General features: G+C 54.7%; 1 protein-coding gene across 1 annotated transcript in view; it reads right to left on the bottom strand.

Annotated features, from left to right (window-relative positions):
- Positions 1 to 18,194, bottom strand: part of SLCO3A1 (solute carrier organic anion transporter family member 3A1) — a 164,773-nt gene that overhangs the window by 47,263 nt on the left and 99,316 nt on the right. Inside the window, exons 3-4 of the mRNA XM_059678427.1 lie at positions 8,769 to 8,867; positions 2,798 to 3,061 (exon numbers count right to left, since the gene is read on the bottom strand). Coding sequence (XP_059534410.1) covers positions 2,798 to 3,061; positions 8,769 to 8,867 — 363 coding nt within the window. The remainder of the gene's footprint in view (positions 1 to 2,797; positions 3,062 to 8,768; positions 8,868 to 18,194) is intronic.

An 18,194-nucleotide genomic window follows, 5' to 3' on the forward strand; every position in this document is an offset into this window, starting at 1 on the left:
CCCAATCCTCCCAGCCCAGAGCCAGAGCAGGGCTTGTTGGGGGCACCATGTTAATCTCATTTCATTGCACTGTATTTCTCTTAAGTATGCAGGTTCAGAAACCATTAAGATTTACTTTTCCATTATGCTTTTAAAAATGGGACATTTGGGCCTGGCCGGGGTGGCTCAGTGGTTGAGCATCAACCTATGAACCCAGAGGTCACTGGTTCGATTCCTGGTCAAGGGCATATGCCTGGGTTGCGGGGCTCGATCCCCGGTAGGGGGCCCATTGATGGGATGTGTGTTACCATTCTTGTGTGAACCACAAGTCAGCTGATCCCTGATTGTCATCATCAAAGTTTCTCTCTTTCTCCCTCTCCCTTCCTCTCTCTGAGATCAATAAAACAAACCATTTTTTTTTAAAAAACAGAAATCTCCTTTTTAAAAAAAGTTAAAAAAAATAAAAACGGGATATTTCGTTTCTTTTTAATTCTTTAGAAGTGATCTCATTATTTGGATACTTCCCGTGATTAGCATCCTCGGTGTGGCCTCTGACCACATCTCCTTCACTAGGTGGGGCCATGGATCCTGCCAGTGCGAGCAGGCCCCGGGGACACCCGCACAGCCCATCCCGTCAACAGTCACACCGTTATTTTACTTTGTTATTGTTTTTCCCAGTTTTTCATTCTCTTGGCCTTTTCCATGCAATCTCCAATTTGTATCCCTTTCTCAAAATGTAACTAATATTTATTGAGAACCTAATCTACACCAGAAGTAGATGCTTTATGCATACATGAACTCACCACACCTTTCTCTTAATGTGAACTGAACTATAACATACGTCAAGTGTGGCGCTGCATGGCGACCACAGCTCGGGACGATGCTGGGTTAAAACGGGGAGGTTTAAAGCTGCCCGTGGGCAAGTCTGATGTGAGTACTGGGCCCGGTGGGAAGCAGAGAAGGGAAACATCTGTGAAAGTGGAGTGCGGTGACCACGCCAGGGGCTCCGCCGGCTGTGACCACAGCAACGGGCATTACTGGGCACGTGGCGTGCTGGTTTCCGCCTTCACAGAAGCAAAAGCTCAGGCACATCCCAGGTCCCAGGAGATCCGGTCGGGGGCAGGGTCACGGAATAAGCAGGTGAGCAGGAGCCTAGCGCACCCCAGGTGATGAATTGGCCAGCTGCCCTCAGGCACACACCCACCTACACAGGCTCCACCGCATCTCTGGGGAGACGGAGCCTCTAAATGGCCCAGCTAATGAGAATAAAATAATAATAGGGGACACGAAAGCTTTTAATAATGGTAACGGGCAAGCTCAATAAATCAGAATGACAGGACAATGGGGCGGGAACTGCAGATACACAAAACTTTTAAACTCATCACACTTGGGAAAGACGCCAAGTATCAGAGAACGAATCTCTATGGAAGAGGGACCGAGGGTCCTTTGCCGTTAAGGGAGAAACTTGGTTATGAGAACGGACTGAACAGCCGGCGGCGGCTCAGCATCACGTGGCTGAGGGACCCAGCCCCACAGCCCCGCTGAGAAACCACCAGGCCGCACTGTGCTCGTGGCCTCCGTGGTTCTGTGGTGGCTTCCTATTAAATTACTAAAGCCTTCGGGAGGCGGCTCTTGGATTAAATAATTGCATGCCACACACACACACACACACACGGAACAAAATCTTTTAAACAGGCACGAGTCAGAATAACAGCGTGGGGACACCCCCTTCAGTCCACGGTATCCATCCACGTACCCGCTGCTTCGCTGCGCGCATCCTGGCCTGTAGGGGCCTGTGTGTTTATTTTTCACAGGGTTTGGAACACTGCTGGCAATCTGACTTTTTAAGAAATGTCATTTCAAAGAGATGGATACGAGTGTTCACACACTAAAATCCTGCGTTTCAGTGTTGAGACATTGTCCTTTGTTACGTACACATTGTTTCTGGAAGTATTGCAGGGGTATCTAGAGGGAGGCTGAGGGTGTCATGGTTAAGTGCGGGCTGTGCCCAGCCGGTGTGGCTCAGAACCAGGAGGTCACAGTTCCATCCCAGGTCAGGGCACATGCCTGGGTGCGGGCTCCATCCCCAGGAGGGGGCGTGCAGGAGGCACCTTATCAATGATTCTCTCTCATCATTGATGTTTCTCTCTCTCTCCCTTTCCCTTCCTCTCTGAAATCAATAAAAAACATTTAAAAAAAGTCGCAAAAGGGCTTTTGTCCCATCAACCCCCGGCCGACTCCCTTTTTCCTCCTCGGTTGGTTCATTATCAGTTGAGTGAATCCTTGTGCAAAACACCAGGACGAGCTCGGAATTTAGAGTCTGGAGACCTGGGCCTAGTCCCGCTGTCCCGCTGGGTGGCACCAAGACAGTCACGCCCACCTCATCGAGCGGGCGAGTGCTCCGGGAGTCATTAGCCACTGCACACTGTGGGGCCGCCTGTGAAGGCTCTGGGCCGGCTCAGCTGTCCCTGCGGTCGCCGGCGCAGCTATCTTTTCTGGGACAGCACGGGGCCGGTTGGCCATCAGCGTGACCAGCACACAGACGAGTATTCAGCCTTTGAAGCTCTGCTCTTTCAAGGATCAAAGGCAGGGCTCTGCCTCCAGGGTCTAAGGGCTGGGACCCGCCCACGGGAAAGCCCACCCGAGGGTCAGGACACGCCAGCCAGGCTCGCAGGGAGTCAGGCACAGGCCTGGGAAGCAAGTCACGCAAAACAAGGTCGATGCTGCCTCTCGTGCCCCCTCAGCCCGTCCTGAGTACCAGCATCCCTCTGCCCTCGATCCCCCCATAACCCGGCCGCCCGCGGACGAGGCGCCTCACCTTTCAGCTGCTGGAAGCAGGAGGCGCTGCTGTCCGGCTCCAGCGGGTGCCGCAGGACCCCGTTGCTGGGAGGGGGCCTCTCGTACTCCCTCTCGGGGAGCATGGCCTGCTCGCTCTCCACGGCGGGGTCCGAGTGCAGGGGCAGAGACTGGGGGAACCCGAACATCAGGAGGGAAGAGAAGAAGAGTAAGGCACCGCAGAGCAGAAAGCCGGCCCACCAGGCTCCAATCCAGCGGGGGTCGTCCGGGGTGATGTCCAGGTTACCTGCAGCCGGGAGGAGCGCCGTCAGCGGAGGGGCGTGGCGGGGCCCACACTTGGCTAACACACACACACATGTGCGCACACACACACACACATGCATGCACACAAACATTTATTATTCAAGGGTACAGTTTTACTAGGTTAACTCATTTGCACCTCCCCCTCCCAAAGCAGTTAATCTGAAATCCCATTCAACACCCCATTCCCTGCTTTAAAAAAAAAAATTATATATATATATATATATATATATATATATATATATATATATGGAGCGAGCAGAATATATTTATTTATTTATTTATTTATTCATTTTTAGCAAGAGGAAGGGAGAGGGAGAGGGAGAGTGAAACACCGGTGATGAGAGAGAAACATCGATGGGCTGCCTCCTGCACATCCCCTACTGGGGATCGAGCCTGCAACTCGGCATGTGTCCTGATCAGACTCAAACCATGACCTCCTGGTGCATGGGCCGACGCTCAACCACTGAGCCACACCGGCCAGCACCCCACTCCCTGTCCTAAATCTGGTTCAGAGATCGTAAGGGGTGGCACAGAAGTCAAAAGCCGAGGCGCCTGGGCTGAAATCCCGCCCACTTCTCGCTGTGTGACCTCAGGCCAGTGATTTGAACCCCGGGCGTCAGCTGACTTATCCGTACGTACCACCCCTCCACCCCCATGAGTCAGCTGACTTATCCGTACGTACCACCGTGATGACAATGACAGCAGGTGCCACACCGAGCTTGGGAAGATTGAGTGACCACAGGAGAACTAAAGGGCTCAGGAGACGCCTGGCGCGAGCGTGAGCACTGAATCCATAACGTCATATTCATGGCTGGGGTGCTGCCTCCAATGTGCCACGGGCAGGTTAATTCAAACCTCGTGCGGCCTGTGGTTTGGGGCCAGGCCTCTCCTGGAGAGCTTGCAGCCAGCTCATACGCTTAGAGGCAGCGGCCCTGAGTGCGGCTCTTACACTGTCGTTTCTTTGATTTGCCAGCTGAAGGCGTGAAGATATAAACCACAGCTCACTCCCTGCTGCGGGTTTTTTCTCTCTCTCCATGGCAGCGCTCCAGATGAGCTGCTTAGAAATGTCTCTTTGCTGAGAATTTCGTGTCCCCGGAGCCTGGAGGAGGCTCTTGGAGACCAGGGCCACGCACAGGAGCTAAGAACCAGCAGGGCTGGGGCCTGGGCCGGGCGGATAGACGGACTTGGGAACAAAAAGGACCAGAGACGCCAGATGACCAGCATCTGTAAGAGGCTCCCCCGCAGACTCTGTAGCCAGCACCAAGGCAAATGCCACCATCATTTGCTGCGGCTCAGGCCCGGTGTGTCCTCACCATGCCTGCCAGCCCTCCCGACAGCCCTGCACAATAGTCTTCTGTGATCCCCATTTTCCCCAGCTGGAGAGAGCGAGGCTCAGGAGGTCAGGGACCAAGCCCAAGTTCACAGAGCTGAAGGTAGGATGCAAGTGGCTTTGTGCATGCTGCTGGGGGCAGGGGGGCAGGGGGGGGGTTCGTTCTGATAATGGGGGTTCCCAAGACCACTGAGGCTCGGACCTGGTCTGAGAAACGTCTTCTAAGATGCCTCCTTTCTGCACAATGAAGGGTATTGTTGGGAGGTGTTTCAGCTCCTTATGGTGGAACCTCCTCCACCCGCTCAGCAGGTGACTGTCCAGCATTCTCAACGTGGAGGGAGAAACGTCCATGTCGGCTAGCGATCAATGGTGCGGCAGACATGACCAAGGTCTACATTTGGGTCTTTTCTTCTGAAAACAAGGAGGATGTGGCCTTGCACCATCATTTTGGCAGTAAAATCTGAGAGGTGGGGGGGGGCGGCACATCACGCCCCTTCTGAGGGGAGGTAGGTACATATAAGCCGGTGTGCCACTCGCCATGCTCCGTGCCTCTGGTCATGGGAGCGTGTGAAAGCTCCTGAGGTGGTACCAGAGGCTACAGGGAACAACTGTCCCTGCTGACCTGCACTGGGTATAGAGCATGAGCAAGAACTAAACTTTCAGGATTCTACGCCACTGAGCTGCTGGGAGTGTTTGTTACTGCAGCAGAACCTGGCCTACGCTGACTGATACAGAAGGCTTAGCAAAGGCAAACCCACGCTCCTTAAGAACAGCGGTCCTGGGCAGGCTGGGGAGAGCAACGGTGCTGTCTGAGGTACTTTGGGGGCAAGGCAGGAAAATCTCTTTACTTCTCTTTCAATCTGATTCTAGTTTGCGTCTTGATCTTGAAACGTTACTACAGCTCCAGCCTCCTGGCGAGGGCTACTGTCAGTCAGATGCCCAGAGACGCTGAAAGGACACCAATCTGTGTCCTTTACTTAGATATGTAAATGCCAATGGAACTGGAGTCGCAGATGAAGAAAGACATTCAAGAGAATGGGGTGAGGCCAGAATCCAGGCGTGGCATCCTCAGGGTGCCGTGAGCAGATTAACTCGGCTCCCTCCAGCCACCTGTCTAGTCCTCGGCCACTCCAGGCAGAGGGCGGTCTGGAGCAGGGATAGCTCCACACTGGGTCACCACGTCGGAAATGCCCGGCTGTCAAGAGGCAGGAAATGTCCGTCTGTCAGGAGGCACAGCGCAGGCCGGCCCTGCATTGGTCTATACGCTGGGAGGGTTCCTGCTTACCACTGTCCATTCTCCAACCCTTCCGCGTCTCAGACTCTGACCTTCGGCGTGTTTTTGTGGTTTTGTTCGGAAAGGTGTGCAAGCTTCGGGCTGCTGTTTGCGTGCTCCCTCTGTTGAAGGTCATGCAATCACAGGGGGTTGAGGTTTCTTCCCACTTCCCATGACCATTTCCTTATAAGTTCGGAAGAAAACCACTGGAATAGGGTTGAACCAGCTTGAAACTAACCAACCCAGCAACCCAGGAGGGTCCCCGAGGCTGTGAGAGGGCGGATCACGGCCAGTGGGGGACATTCACTTCTCGAACCTGATGAACAAGTGACACTACGGCTCTCTGGGTAGTTTGGGGATTTTTTTTTCCAGTCCATTTACCTATTTGTCTAACCCAGTTTGTGGAATTTTTGCTATGGGACCCGAGAGCTCCAGGAGGGTCATTAAGCGACAGACCTAATTAGAAGTGGAGACAGGAAGGGGCTGAGGTGGAGGGCAGCATGGAACGCTCAGGGTCCCGGTTGTGCAGCTAATTCAGGGGTGGGGAACGCCCGGCCGGAGAGCCCAAATCATTAGGTCTGGCCCTGCCAAGGCATCAGGGGGAGTTAGGCAAATGTCTGACCAAATAGAGCCGCTGATTTTTAAGCCGATAAATGTGTACGGCCCGCGGCAGAGAGAGGCTCCCCGCCCCTGGGCGGATTCGTCCAGCAGGAAGGAATCCTCAGGCTCTCGCCCTGCCGCCCTGCGTCCGCAGCCGCTGCCAGGCTGTGCTAGGGAGGCACGTTCCCTCCTTCATCTGTCCCCCGCAGGGCCCCCGAGGGCCACTGGCGCCTCCCCACGATCCCAGGCCGTGCCCTTCCCGGACCCGCTGGCTCTCAGGGGAATTTCAGGAGCATGAGCTGGGTGTGTGGCCCCTTATATTCACGCTTAAGGACACACTCCCGCAGACCAGACAGTCCTAATGGGGGGCTCGGTCTTGGTGAGGAAACGATAGAGGATCATCCCTAAAAAAACTGAGGGCCCCTCCTTAAAGCACAGCCCCAACCCATTCAGAGACAGCGCGCCTTTCAGTCACAGGCTGAGAACAATCCCTTCGGAATTCCGTTTCTCCCACACAATACATCGTGCTCTCCTGCCCTCTGCCGGCGAGAAGCAGCACCGCAGGCCCATGGCCTTCAGAGGGGAAGCAAAGGCGGGGAGTGGCTCCCATTCCTGACACACACCAGGCAGGCCCACCGTGAACTGAGGGTGAGGCTGTCGTCAGCAAGTCGGACACAGGAGGCTCCACGCTGCCCATGAGCCTGGACCACGCTGGGCCCCGAGGGGTGAGATGATGGACAGACTGAAGTGGAGACAGCACGTGTGGCCGTGGGGACAGCATGGCAAAGGCTGGCACCCCGGAGGTGACCAGGAGCAGACAAGCTGGGCCGCCTCCAGCCAGCTGGCCAGCCCTTGCTACGAGGCACTAAGATGCCAGCTCATGCCCGGGAGGGCGTGGGGATGGGCCTCCTGAAGCGGAAATGCCCTCACCCCGACCGGGGACGCCTGGGTTTATACAGACCCACCCCTCGGGTCAGCACGTCCCTGCCCCTCTCTCCGTCTCAGTCTCCTCGTTTGCACAAAGGAGGAGCTGGGAGAGAATGACGTCTGAGGTTCTCTTTGGTTCCAAGATTGTGTTTATCCACAGGCCTTGATTCAAGGGGCCGCTGCTCATATGCCAGGGCTGACGCTGCCTGGCCATGCGGCTCCCCCTCCCAGGCGGCCCCCCTCACAGTGGGAGGGCGCCCCTTCCCCACCCGCCTGCTGTCCCCGCTGGTGAGGCCTCCGGTGAGGTGGTGGCGGAAGCTGGCTTTTTTGTCAGATAAGTAAGATGGCAGCCGACTTGCTTCACGTGCTGTTTCTCGGACCCCTGTCCCCTTGGAGTAGGGTTTAAAGGGCCAACCAACTCTGCCAATGCAGCCTTCCTAGACCCAGGCCTTTGAAGAATAAATAAGTAAGGCTGCTTCTTTTTCCCCCCTTGGAAATTTGTAACATCATTAGCTACAAGTAAATATATCAGCGGGATTAATGGAGTGAATCACAGTGACTTGATTGGATTTAAAGCCGCATTATTTCTTTGGGGTGAACCAGTAAATTTGGCCCTGCCAAGCGATGATGGATGGAGAACTCGGGGACTGGGAGTTCTTATTGATCCGGGGATAGATCGGCAGTAGGAGGTGGGATTGCTTCCCGCACGCTGTTTTCAGAGAGAAAGGCCTCCTCTCTCGGGCTTGAGGTAGAGGGGTGCCACCCAGGCCGGCAGTGACAAGGCAACCCCCAGCAGTCCCCACCCTCGGCATTCGCACCCGTGTATAGTCATCCCTTCCCTGCGTGTCGCACACGGGATGCAGCAGAGGCAACGACATGTCGCTTCTGAGACTGGGTTATAAAAAGACTGCGGCTGGCCCAGCGGGTGTGGCTCAGTGGCTGAGCATCGACTCACGAACCAAGAGGTCCTGGTTCAATTCCTGGTCAGGGCACATGCCTGGGGCGTGGGCTTGGTCCCCAGTAGGGGGCGTGCAGGAGGCAACTGATCGATGTCTCTCTCTCTCATCCATGTTTCTATCGCTCTATCCCTCTCCCATCCTCTCCATCTAAAATCAATAGAAATATATTCTTAAAAGAGAAAAGAAAAAGGTGCAGTCCTCACATAGGTGAATGGACCAGCATTCGATGAGCACTCGCGCATGCCTGGAGTTTCCATGACTAGTTTCTCATTCATTCCTCATCATAGCCCAGCGAGGAGACTACAGTCGCCATCGCCATTCATTTACTGATGAGGGTGAACTCCACCACAGGGAGCTACTCAGCCTCAGCAGATACTGGCAGAGCACGGACTTGAGTCCAGGCCCCCTGAACCTGACTCGTGCCCCTTCCATCTGATCTCAGGCGGGCCGCCAGCTGCACCACCCAGGTGCACACAGTAGGGCTGCCCCCAGCTAGGACGGTCTCAGAACCACAGGCTGACCGCTCCGTTCCCAGGCCCAGGCGGGGGCAGGGGGGGGGCGGGGTGGTGACGGCGCTCGGAAACTGAGGGGTGTCTCTTACTTGTATCAATGAACACAGCGTCCACGTAGATTTTGGTACAGAAGGAGCCCAGGATGAACCCGCAGGCGGGTCCAAACACCAGCATTGTGAACAGGATTCCTGGAGAAAGAACAGGAGACACAGGTTAGATGACAAAGCCCAGGGCATTCCATGAGCAACAGTCAAAGGGCAAGGACACGGCTCCAATCAACAGGATGAGGTGTCTGATCATACAAATCACATTGTAGGAATCAGCCTAAAATCCTAGAGGGGAAAAGCCTGCATTTCTAAATTTCGCAAACCCCATGGAACACTCTGTATTGTGCAGGTATCCTATAATATTTTTAAAATACATTTTTATTGATTTCAGAGAGGAAGGGAGAGGGAGAGAGAGATAGAAACATCAATGATGGGAGAGAATCACTGATTGGCTGCCTCCTGCACGCCCGCTACTAGGAATGGAGCCCGCAACCCGGGCATATGCCCTGATTGGGAATTGAACTGTGACCTCTTGGTTCATAGTCGACACTCACCCACTGAGCCACACCGGCTGTGCGAGTCCTGTAATATTTTGATTGGTCAATCAAAATCAAAATGTTGTGGGCCCCCTATATACTTACTTTGCAAGAATTTCACCCCCATCACATGAAGCATATTAAAATACAGACATGCCTATCACCAAACCATTTTTCTGCCATAAACATTTTTGAAAGAATTTCTATAATTTTGCTTTTTCCTTTATTTGGCACTACGTAATTTGTTTAATTTATGGTTGGCGACGATTTCTCAGCACCCATTGTGCAAACTCAGGAATCCTCGGACGGAAGAAAAATTGAAGCCACAAATTATTTCCAAATGTGATGAGATGTTTATGGGCATGAAACTTAGCAAGTAACAAAGCTGACATAATGGCGTGCTCTGAGAACATCGGATTAGGTAGGTATTCATTTCGGTGTTGCAGATTTTAGCGTTGCTATCTGTTGTTGTTCCAACAGTGGCTCAGGAGTCAGGCTTCCCAGACGACTTAAAAAGACGGTGCTAGCCTGGCCTGTGTGGCTCACTGCCTGGGTCCCAGGCCCAGCTCCGGTCCCTTCCTGGCCAAGGATCTGCGGCCACAGTGGCCTCATGGGACAGCCTGATTTGCTGGCCGTGGCCGAGACAACACTGGCAGGGCAGGGACCAGAGGAGCTGAGGGCTGTGTGCGTGACACAGGAAAGATCACTTCAGGGGAAGTCGGTGCTTTCCTCCGAGCGGGATTTGCTGATAAAATGTCGAGGAAACAGACAAGGATCTCTACGTAGCGTCTCACTGGCCAGTGCACGTGGGTGCGTGCTTCGGCCTCGTTATGACTGAAAGTGGTCTAGTTGGTCCTCTGTTTTGCCTGCGTATGCCGGCAGCACTCAGAACGGGGCACAGCCCCCTATTAACCTGCCCTGAGGCAATGTCTTTCTTCAAGTCGTCCCTTCCCAGGTACCTGAGCTCAAACAAAAATACTCATGACCACTGACAAGGTTCATGTCACCATACTCTTGTTATAAATGGAAGAACAGAGCTCAGAGAGGTTAGTCAGTTGCCTCGGTGCCACACAGCTCGGACATGACAGAGGGACCTTTGAACCCAGGCTCCGGGGCCACCGAGGTTCTAGAGAAAGACCAGGAGGCGAACCCTGGGACAGCAGTGAAGCCGCGGGGATCAGCCAGACCTCAGCGGAGCGTGGAGATCGGAAGAGCTGCCTTGCAGCACACTGGGGATTACATGCAGTGCAACACAACTCGTATCACAGAGCCCTTTCTGTGCCTGGGGGTGGTGAGTCCCAGGAGGGCGGCCTGCGTGCGGTCTCCCCTAGGCAGGGGTCTGTTTCCTTAGCTGGACTCAGAGTCATTCTAAGTCCCTCCAAGGAGGTGGAGTGCAGAGGGCGCCCAGGTCGGCTGTGGCTCTTCGCCACTAGATGGCAGCATCAGCCTAGAGAAGACAGAGTCTGGGCTGTGTCCGCCACTTCCTAGCCGCCCCTGAAACATAATGCGGACTCCCCGGCTGGCATAATACTGTTCTCACTCCCATTTGCCCTCCGTGCCCTCCATTGAGACAAGTGTGTTCCTCTGTCTTCAAATATGCAGGCTGAAATGTCCCCCCGAGAGGGACCGTTCTGCCTCACACATGCATGAATAAAACACGCTCCATAAACAGCAGGAAGCCTGCGAAACATGGGATACATATGACCCAGCCTGTGTGGCCCAGTGGTTGTATACTGACCCATAAACCAGAGGGGGCACATGCCCGGGTTGCAGGCTTGGTCCCCAGTAGGAGGCGTGCAGGAGGCAGCTAATCAATGATTCTCTCTCATCGCTGATGTCTCTCTCTCTCTCTCTCTCTCTCTGATCAATAAAAATAAGTTGCTGCTACTTGTTGAAGAAGTTCTGTCTGGTTTTCACACGGGCACAGCCTGCCTCTTCAAAGGACCCCAGAGCCACGTGAACTTTCCCAGGGGCCTCTGGGAGACAGCAGGGCCGCCCAGAGGCAGGCCCAGCCCCGGCAGGTGGAACTGTCGGCCACTTCTTGATATTTCTCATTCTCATTCACCCGAGTGCTGAGGTGGTCATCCCACGGGCCCTAATTTTGTCCTCGCTGCTTAGGACCCACCGCCACGTCTGCCTGGCCACACCGATGCCACTACCAACAGCGACGCAAAGTAAGTCCCCTCGAAGTGCCCGGGGGCCAGGGCCCTCAGACACGTCTGTAACGTCGTCCTCACAGCCGCTCTGGGACGCGGGTCTCTCCCGCTCCAGTTTACAGATGAAGCAACTGAGGCACCGAGAAGTTATAGGTTTTGGGTTATGGCCCCACCACGGGATCGGAGCTCAGGTTCTGTGGGCCCTCACGCCTGCACGTCCTCCGACCCACCATTTGGCAGGAGGAGGCGGCCGGAGAAAGGCTGTGGGCCATGGAAATCCTTCGAATAAATTCTAAAGGAACCCGTGTCTGCAGGGCTGAGTTCCCGCGCTGAGCTTTAGCCTGCCTGTCACTTGGCGGCCGAGTGGCCTGAAGGAGACAGAACGGACTCAAGCACGTCTACACACACCCACGGGGACTGCCTTCCTTTACCTGCCCTCAGCTCAACAAGACTGTGGTCCCCCATCTATGGAAATGGGGGAATGCTCCGGCATTTCCTCTTATCCGCCACCAGGGGGCGCCAGACACCTGCTCATGCCAGGTACTGCTCTTCCCCTGTGGCTGGAGGTTTGTGGTTCCAGGTGGGAGGGTTCCTGGCAGGAGGGCACTTTGGCAAATGATTGGGCAGATCTGTGGGCATTACTGAAGGGCCTCACGCTGTGTCTGGCAAGAAAATGACCACTTCCAAATGCCCGCGCCTTTGAAATCATATTCTCCTATCAGACAGTATGATGATAATCATATTATCCCAACCGCTCACCGTGCCTTGACATCCCCAACTGGTATGATCTGTGGGTGATTAATCTTCCTAAAATCTCATGCAATCATACCCTCCCCCGCTTGGAACCACCAGGGGTGTCCTTCTTTACAACACAAAGGCCACACGTGGGCCTGGCAGCACCATGGGTAGGGCAGGCCCGCAATGCCAGGCTGCACAGCCCCGGACCCGCCTTGGTGACCAGCCCGAGAGCAGAACTGGAAATGACCCCAATCTGTGAGCCTCCTTTTCGTGGCAAATCGCTCGGTTCTTCATGGAGAAGAGGGAACAGAAGGCAGCTATGCAAAGCCAGAGAGCAAAGTCTGTCCGGCTGTGCGACTCCAGTGGGGTGAACTGAGGGGCTGGATGGCGCTCCTCCCACCAGAAGCCCTGGGCAGGCGGCAACTGGAGCCTCCAGTTTCCCTCCCTTCCTTCCTTCCTTCCTTCCTTCCTTCCTTCCTTCCTTCCTTCCTTCCTTCCTTCCTTCCTTTTTAAAAATACACTTGTTTATTTATTTCAGAGAGGGAGAGAGAGATAGAGACAGAAACAGCCATCGGCTGCCTCCTGCACACCCCCCACGGCGCGCCCTGGCATGTGCCCTGACTGCGAATCAAACCGTGACCTCTTGGTTCATAGGTTGACCTTCAACCACCGATCCACACCGGCCGGGCGATAGATATTTCTAATGGATGAAAAACTTCAAATATACAGGTAGAGAGAACAGACTAAAATAATGAAGACCCAGAGACCCATCACGAACTCAACCTGTCATCCGGGAACTCATGGTCAGTTTCCCACATGCACACCCATCTGCGTCTCCTACCTCTGTGTTACTGAAGCAAACCCCAGACACCATTCAGTCCCCTGCCATTGCAGGACCCATCTTTAAAGGAGGAAGACACACCACCACGCTATGATCACCCCCTCTCCCCCCCCCCACCCCCCATAGGCAGTGACGCTTCACATGCTGAGACTTTGCAACGGGGTAGGGGTGTGGGTGGGGGGGGGTGTTCAACCCGTGTGCAGACCAAGCCCTGCGGGTCCCAGCAGGACTTTCCTAAGAACACGGTGTTGAGAAGGAGACTCTGAATCAGAGCCTCATGTTCTCCCCACTCCCCTTTGCCTCCATGGGGTAGGGGGGGGCGGGGGGGCCCGCAGAGCTGTTTCTGAATGAGCCTGAGGCCCACGCCACGGAGCCGATCTCCTCCGTGCTCTGACCGCCCGGATTCTAATTTGCGCAGCCGCCCACTTTGCCTTCTACCCAATTTTCTGCTTTGCTTTCTTAGTATAAAAGCATAAACTATGTTATCGTCATAAAATAGTCATCTTGACTAGTTTACGTTTTATTTTTAGCCCTTTGGGGAGGGGAAGGCACGAAAGGAACGCAGACAGTGGGCTGGTGTCACCTGGGTGTTGCAAAGCTCATCTCTGGGGAAGGAAGGCCTCCCCGTGAGCCACGCGGGGACGCATCTATAACTGCAGAACTGTGGGGGGCCGGGGGCTTTCAGATGAGAGAGGGAGATGAATGGGACGGGACACGTTGCTGAAGGCACCCTCCTCCCCCCGCAGGCCTGGCCCCCTCGGCCCTGGGCCCGGTGGATGGGGGTGAATTCTGACGGAGCTGGGACCAAGGGCTGGACGGCACTAGATCACACGAGAACCCCCAAATCGATGCCCCTGTCCGCAGAGTATTTCATTTCCTCCTGACATGCCTACGCTCTGGCCCTGGTTGGCCTACTCAGATCACCTCTCAGCCTCACCACCACCGCTGGGACAGGCGCAGAATTCCTGCTGGGAGGGCCGTCCTGGGCCTTGTAGGATGTTTAGCATCACCCCTGGCGCCGACCTATTAGGGGCCCCTCGTATTGACAACCCCAAACATCTCCAGCTCTTGCCAAGCCCCCTGGGGACAGAGCGCCCTGACTGAGAACGGTGGGTTTGGGGCTCACTAGGGCACGGAACTCTGTTTATTCCTTTTGCTTCCCTACAGCCCAGCACAGATGAGGGATCCCCAAAACTCATGCATCCCTCAGAGTCACCCTGTGAGACAGGCGTGGGACCCATCACGTCCCAGACAGGGCAGATGTGCCCAGCTAGGTTCCAATCTCCTGGGTCACACGGCTGGTAGCCCACAGCTGCCCTGTTCCCCAGCCCTGGGGAGCGGGCGGGAGCTGGCTGGTGGGAGCTTCATCCGGGATTCTCCCACTTTCTAGCTCTGGGCGCCAAAGGAGCGAGGCGGCTAATGCCACTTGGGCCAGAACGTTCCCCGTGCCCGCAGCTGTAATTAATGAGGAGTGTGGGGACCTCTGAGCTCCGGGATCAAAGTGCCTGGAGCCCCGTGGCCCCTCGAGCATGAGAGGAGCAGGGTTCATTTTTTTAAAAAGAATCTTTCTAGCAGCTAAAGCCTGAATAAAGGACAATGATTTCAATGAGCTTTGCAACACGCGGCGGCCAGAGGCAGCCGGCACCCCAGCGCAGTCGGGCTGTGAATGAATTTAGTTACAGACTGAAGTGCTATCTTAATTAGGTTTAGAGTCTGGTTTCCTTGTGGAAGAGGAAAGTAGAACAGAGTAAACCGTCTGATTCATATTTGAAAGTGGGAGGGAGGCGGGGTGGGGGAGGGACTGCCGTGGCTTGCGATCTAGAACCGACAGGCTGAGCAGAAAAGCCTCCTTTTTTCACTCAGCCGCTGCAGGCCGGCCGCTAACTTTCCCGGGAGAGGCATGTGGATGGCGAGGGCCACAGCGGCTTCCCGCGCCTGTACGCTGAGCGCCATCCTGCCTGCCCGCCGGATGTCACACAGCCATGTCCTGAAGAGGGAGCCGGGCACGTGGCATTACTGCCACGCAGTCAAGTGGCCACAAAGGAAAAACGTGCCTGTGCCGATGCTCCCAGTTCTAGAAGCCCAGAGGTGAGGGCTGTGCACCGGCGAGGCCGAATGAGCTTCCTGTAATGGCTACTGCCGACCCCTGACCCCAGGCGGGTGCCTCGAGCACACCGCGCTCAGAGGTCTCCCGGCTGCAGGACACCCAGTGCTCGGAGACCCCAGTACAGCTGGAGTCTGAACTGCTCAGCCCACTTTCCCTGCCTTTGCTTCAGTGGACAATTTGCAAACACTCGCAGGTGAGCCGTGTGACCCAAACCAGACGACATACACAGGGCACTGAGAAATACGTACAGCGCTGTAAATGTATTTGCTGTTCCTTATGCTTTTCTTTATAACCTACTAGAGGCCCGATGCACAAAAATCCGTGCAAGAGTACGCCTTCCTTCCCCCGCCTGCAGGCAACGGCTTCCCTCCGGCACCCGGCATACAGGCTGTTTCCTTCTGGCCACCGGCAGGCATCTGGGACCCAGGGTGGCTTCCCTTGGGCTGCCCACAGGCACCCAGGACCTGGGCTGGCTTCCCTCTGCCCTGGCTTTGTCAGGAAGGTCATCCGGAATGACGTCCGGAAGACGTCCGGTCTAATTAGCATATCACCCTTTTATTATTACAGAAGATTCTTTCCTCTGGCCTGCTTTACAGTAAGAATGCAGTATATAATACGAATAACAGACAAAATATGTGTTAATCAGCAATGTTTTGGTAAGGCTTCCAGGCAACAGTAGCTATTAGCAGTGAAGTCTTTCCTCCCTTCTTTCCCTCCCTCCCTCCCTCCCTCCCTCCCTTCCCTAGACCGAGAGGGAGGCTGCTAGCCTTCGAAGGCATGGCTCCCTCCTTTAAACTCACCAGTCACGCTCGCCAGGACTATCACACAGCTTTTCATCCACTTCTACACAGACCCAGCAGGGGAGCCACAAACATTTTAATATTAGACTGCGGTGAGAGCTGAACAACTCTGTAAATTGTGCCCATAAAATGAGTGAATTTTATGGCATATAAATTATGCCTCAATAACAGTGTTTAAAAAAAAAAAAAAGAAAAATGTTCTTAAAAAGAGCCGTAAAAGGGTTTGAGCACATGGCCCCTGGTTAATTACCCCGGGAAGCAGGCCACATGCTGATGGCAGCTCAAGTACTCAATGGTGGAGCCACTCTCCTCTTCTCCAAAGAAAAACTGGAATTAGCCCGGCCGGTGTGGCTCAGTGGTTGAGCATCGACCTATGAACCAGGAGGTCAGTGTTCAATTCCTGGTCAGGGCACATGCCTGGGTTGTCGGCTCGATCCCTGTGGGGGCGGGGGGGAGGGGGGTGCAGGAGGCAGCTGATCAGTGATTCTCTCTCATATTGATGTTTCTATCTCTCTCCCCTTCTCCCTTCCTCTCTGAAATCAATAAAAAGATATATATATATATATATATATATTTTTTTTTTAAAGAAAAACTGGAATTAGATTCCAATCCATCTAATTGGAAGCTCTGGCAAACGTTCAGAAGGTGGGGGGAGGGAGAGGATGTTAGAGTTTTAGCAAAAGGCGCCTTCCTCCTGGGATCATCCTGGGGGGCCACTGCCTGGAGCCCCAGCAGGTCCCATTAGGCCTGTCCGTCCAATGCAGGACCTGTGGTCAGAACAGCTACAACCCCAGTCACTAGCAAGCGCAGAGTAATCGAACCCCTGAGTGCCATTCATCTCATCTGTAACATGACCACACCTCATTACCTACCTCATAAGACGGGCCTAAAGCAGGGGTGGGGAAACGCCAAGGGCATTTGGACATGTATAACACAATTCGAGGGTCGTACAAAATTATCAGCTTAAGCATTAGCTGCTATGGTTGGTCAAACACTTTGTTAACTTACCCCTAATGACTTGGAAGGGCCAGACCCAATGATTTCTCAGGCCTTATACGGCCCGCAGGCCAGACATTCCCCACCCGTGGTCTAAAAGGGCTAAAACCAGAAACTTGGACAATGCCTGGCTCAATGATTTTATTATTTTATTTCATTTGGGAACAAGTGTAGGCAGAGCCCTCACCTTGTCCCTGGGCATGAGTTTCTGTGATTTCATTCAATGTTTACCGTGATCCGTTGTAATGGCTCTGACTGTTCTCCTTTTATAGGAAAAAACAGGCTCCCAGAGGGTAGGGCACGGACAGGCAGCAAAGTGGGATCTGACTGGGAAGCCCTTGTCACTCTCCTAGGCTGTGACGACAAGAGCCCTACCCATGTTCCTCGGGTTTGGGCTGAAACGGGTCTAATGGTTACCTGTACACACGAGGGGCCCAACTCAGCACCTGTCACATTCACAAAACACCCAGCTTTGCGGAGGCCCACGCCCTCCGTTGCCATGTAGCCCCAGTGCACATCGCAGCACCTCAGGTCCCCACAGGGTTAAACTCCCTCCGGCGTGGAGCTCTGTGCTGCGAGCAGGGCCTGAACTAGCCCTCGGGGGCTATTTTTAGCTCCCCATTTTCCCTGGCCTTTTTGGGTGATCTGATAGCGCAGGCTGAGCTCATGCTTTCATCCGGGTGTTTTCTTCTCCCCAGCTCCCACCTGGAGAAATGCTGAGGCTCCAAAGGCCTGGCCCAGTTTCAGAGCCGCCCCTGACACGCAGACAGGCCCCGAAGGCGGCAGGCGCTCGCCCAGGGCTGCCCTGGTGGGAGGCAGGGTGGGTGGGAGCCCAGGGCATCCAGGCACATTGATTCCCCAGGGAAGCCTTCACGAGGATCACAGAGGGTCCTGGCGGAGGGACCACACTAACCCCAGAGACCTCACTCGGGGGCTAGGCACCTGAGCAGGAGCCTAAGAGAGTGGCCTGGCTTGTCAGACTGCCTCTGGGGGTCCCTGGATCTCATCACCCTAAGAGCTTGCTGGTGCCTGAGAACCCACAATTTGACATTCTCTCCTCGGGCCAACTGGTCTCCCGGTCGCCTACCACCCTTTCCAACTTTTGGCAGAGTTCAGCCAGAGTCATATTCTCCTGGACACACGGACCACACCAACCCTTTCCCAAATTCATCAGTGATTTGGCTCCAGGAGAAACTCACACTTCCCTGTGTGCTCACAGACACCCGTCCCCGAACATGCCACACTCAGGCCGCTGTGTCCCTGCACTTCTCAGAAAGGCTGGTCGGACCTGGAC

The sequence above is a fragment of the Myotis daubentonii genome, chromosome 21 (assembly GCF_963259705.1).
Source record: "Myotis daubentonii chromosome 21, mMyoDau2.1, whole genome shotgun sequence".
Lineage (NCBI taxonomy): Eukaryota > Metazoa > Chordata > Mammalia > Chiroptera > Vespertilionidae > Myotis > Myotis daubentonii.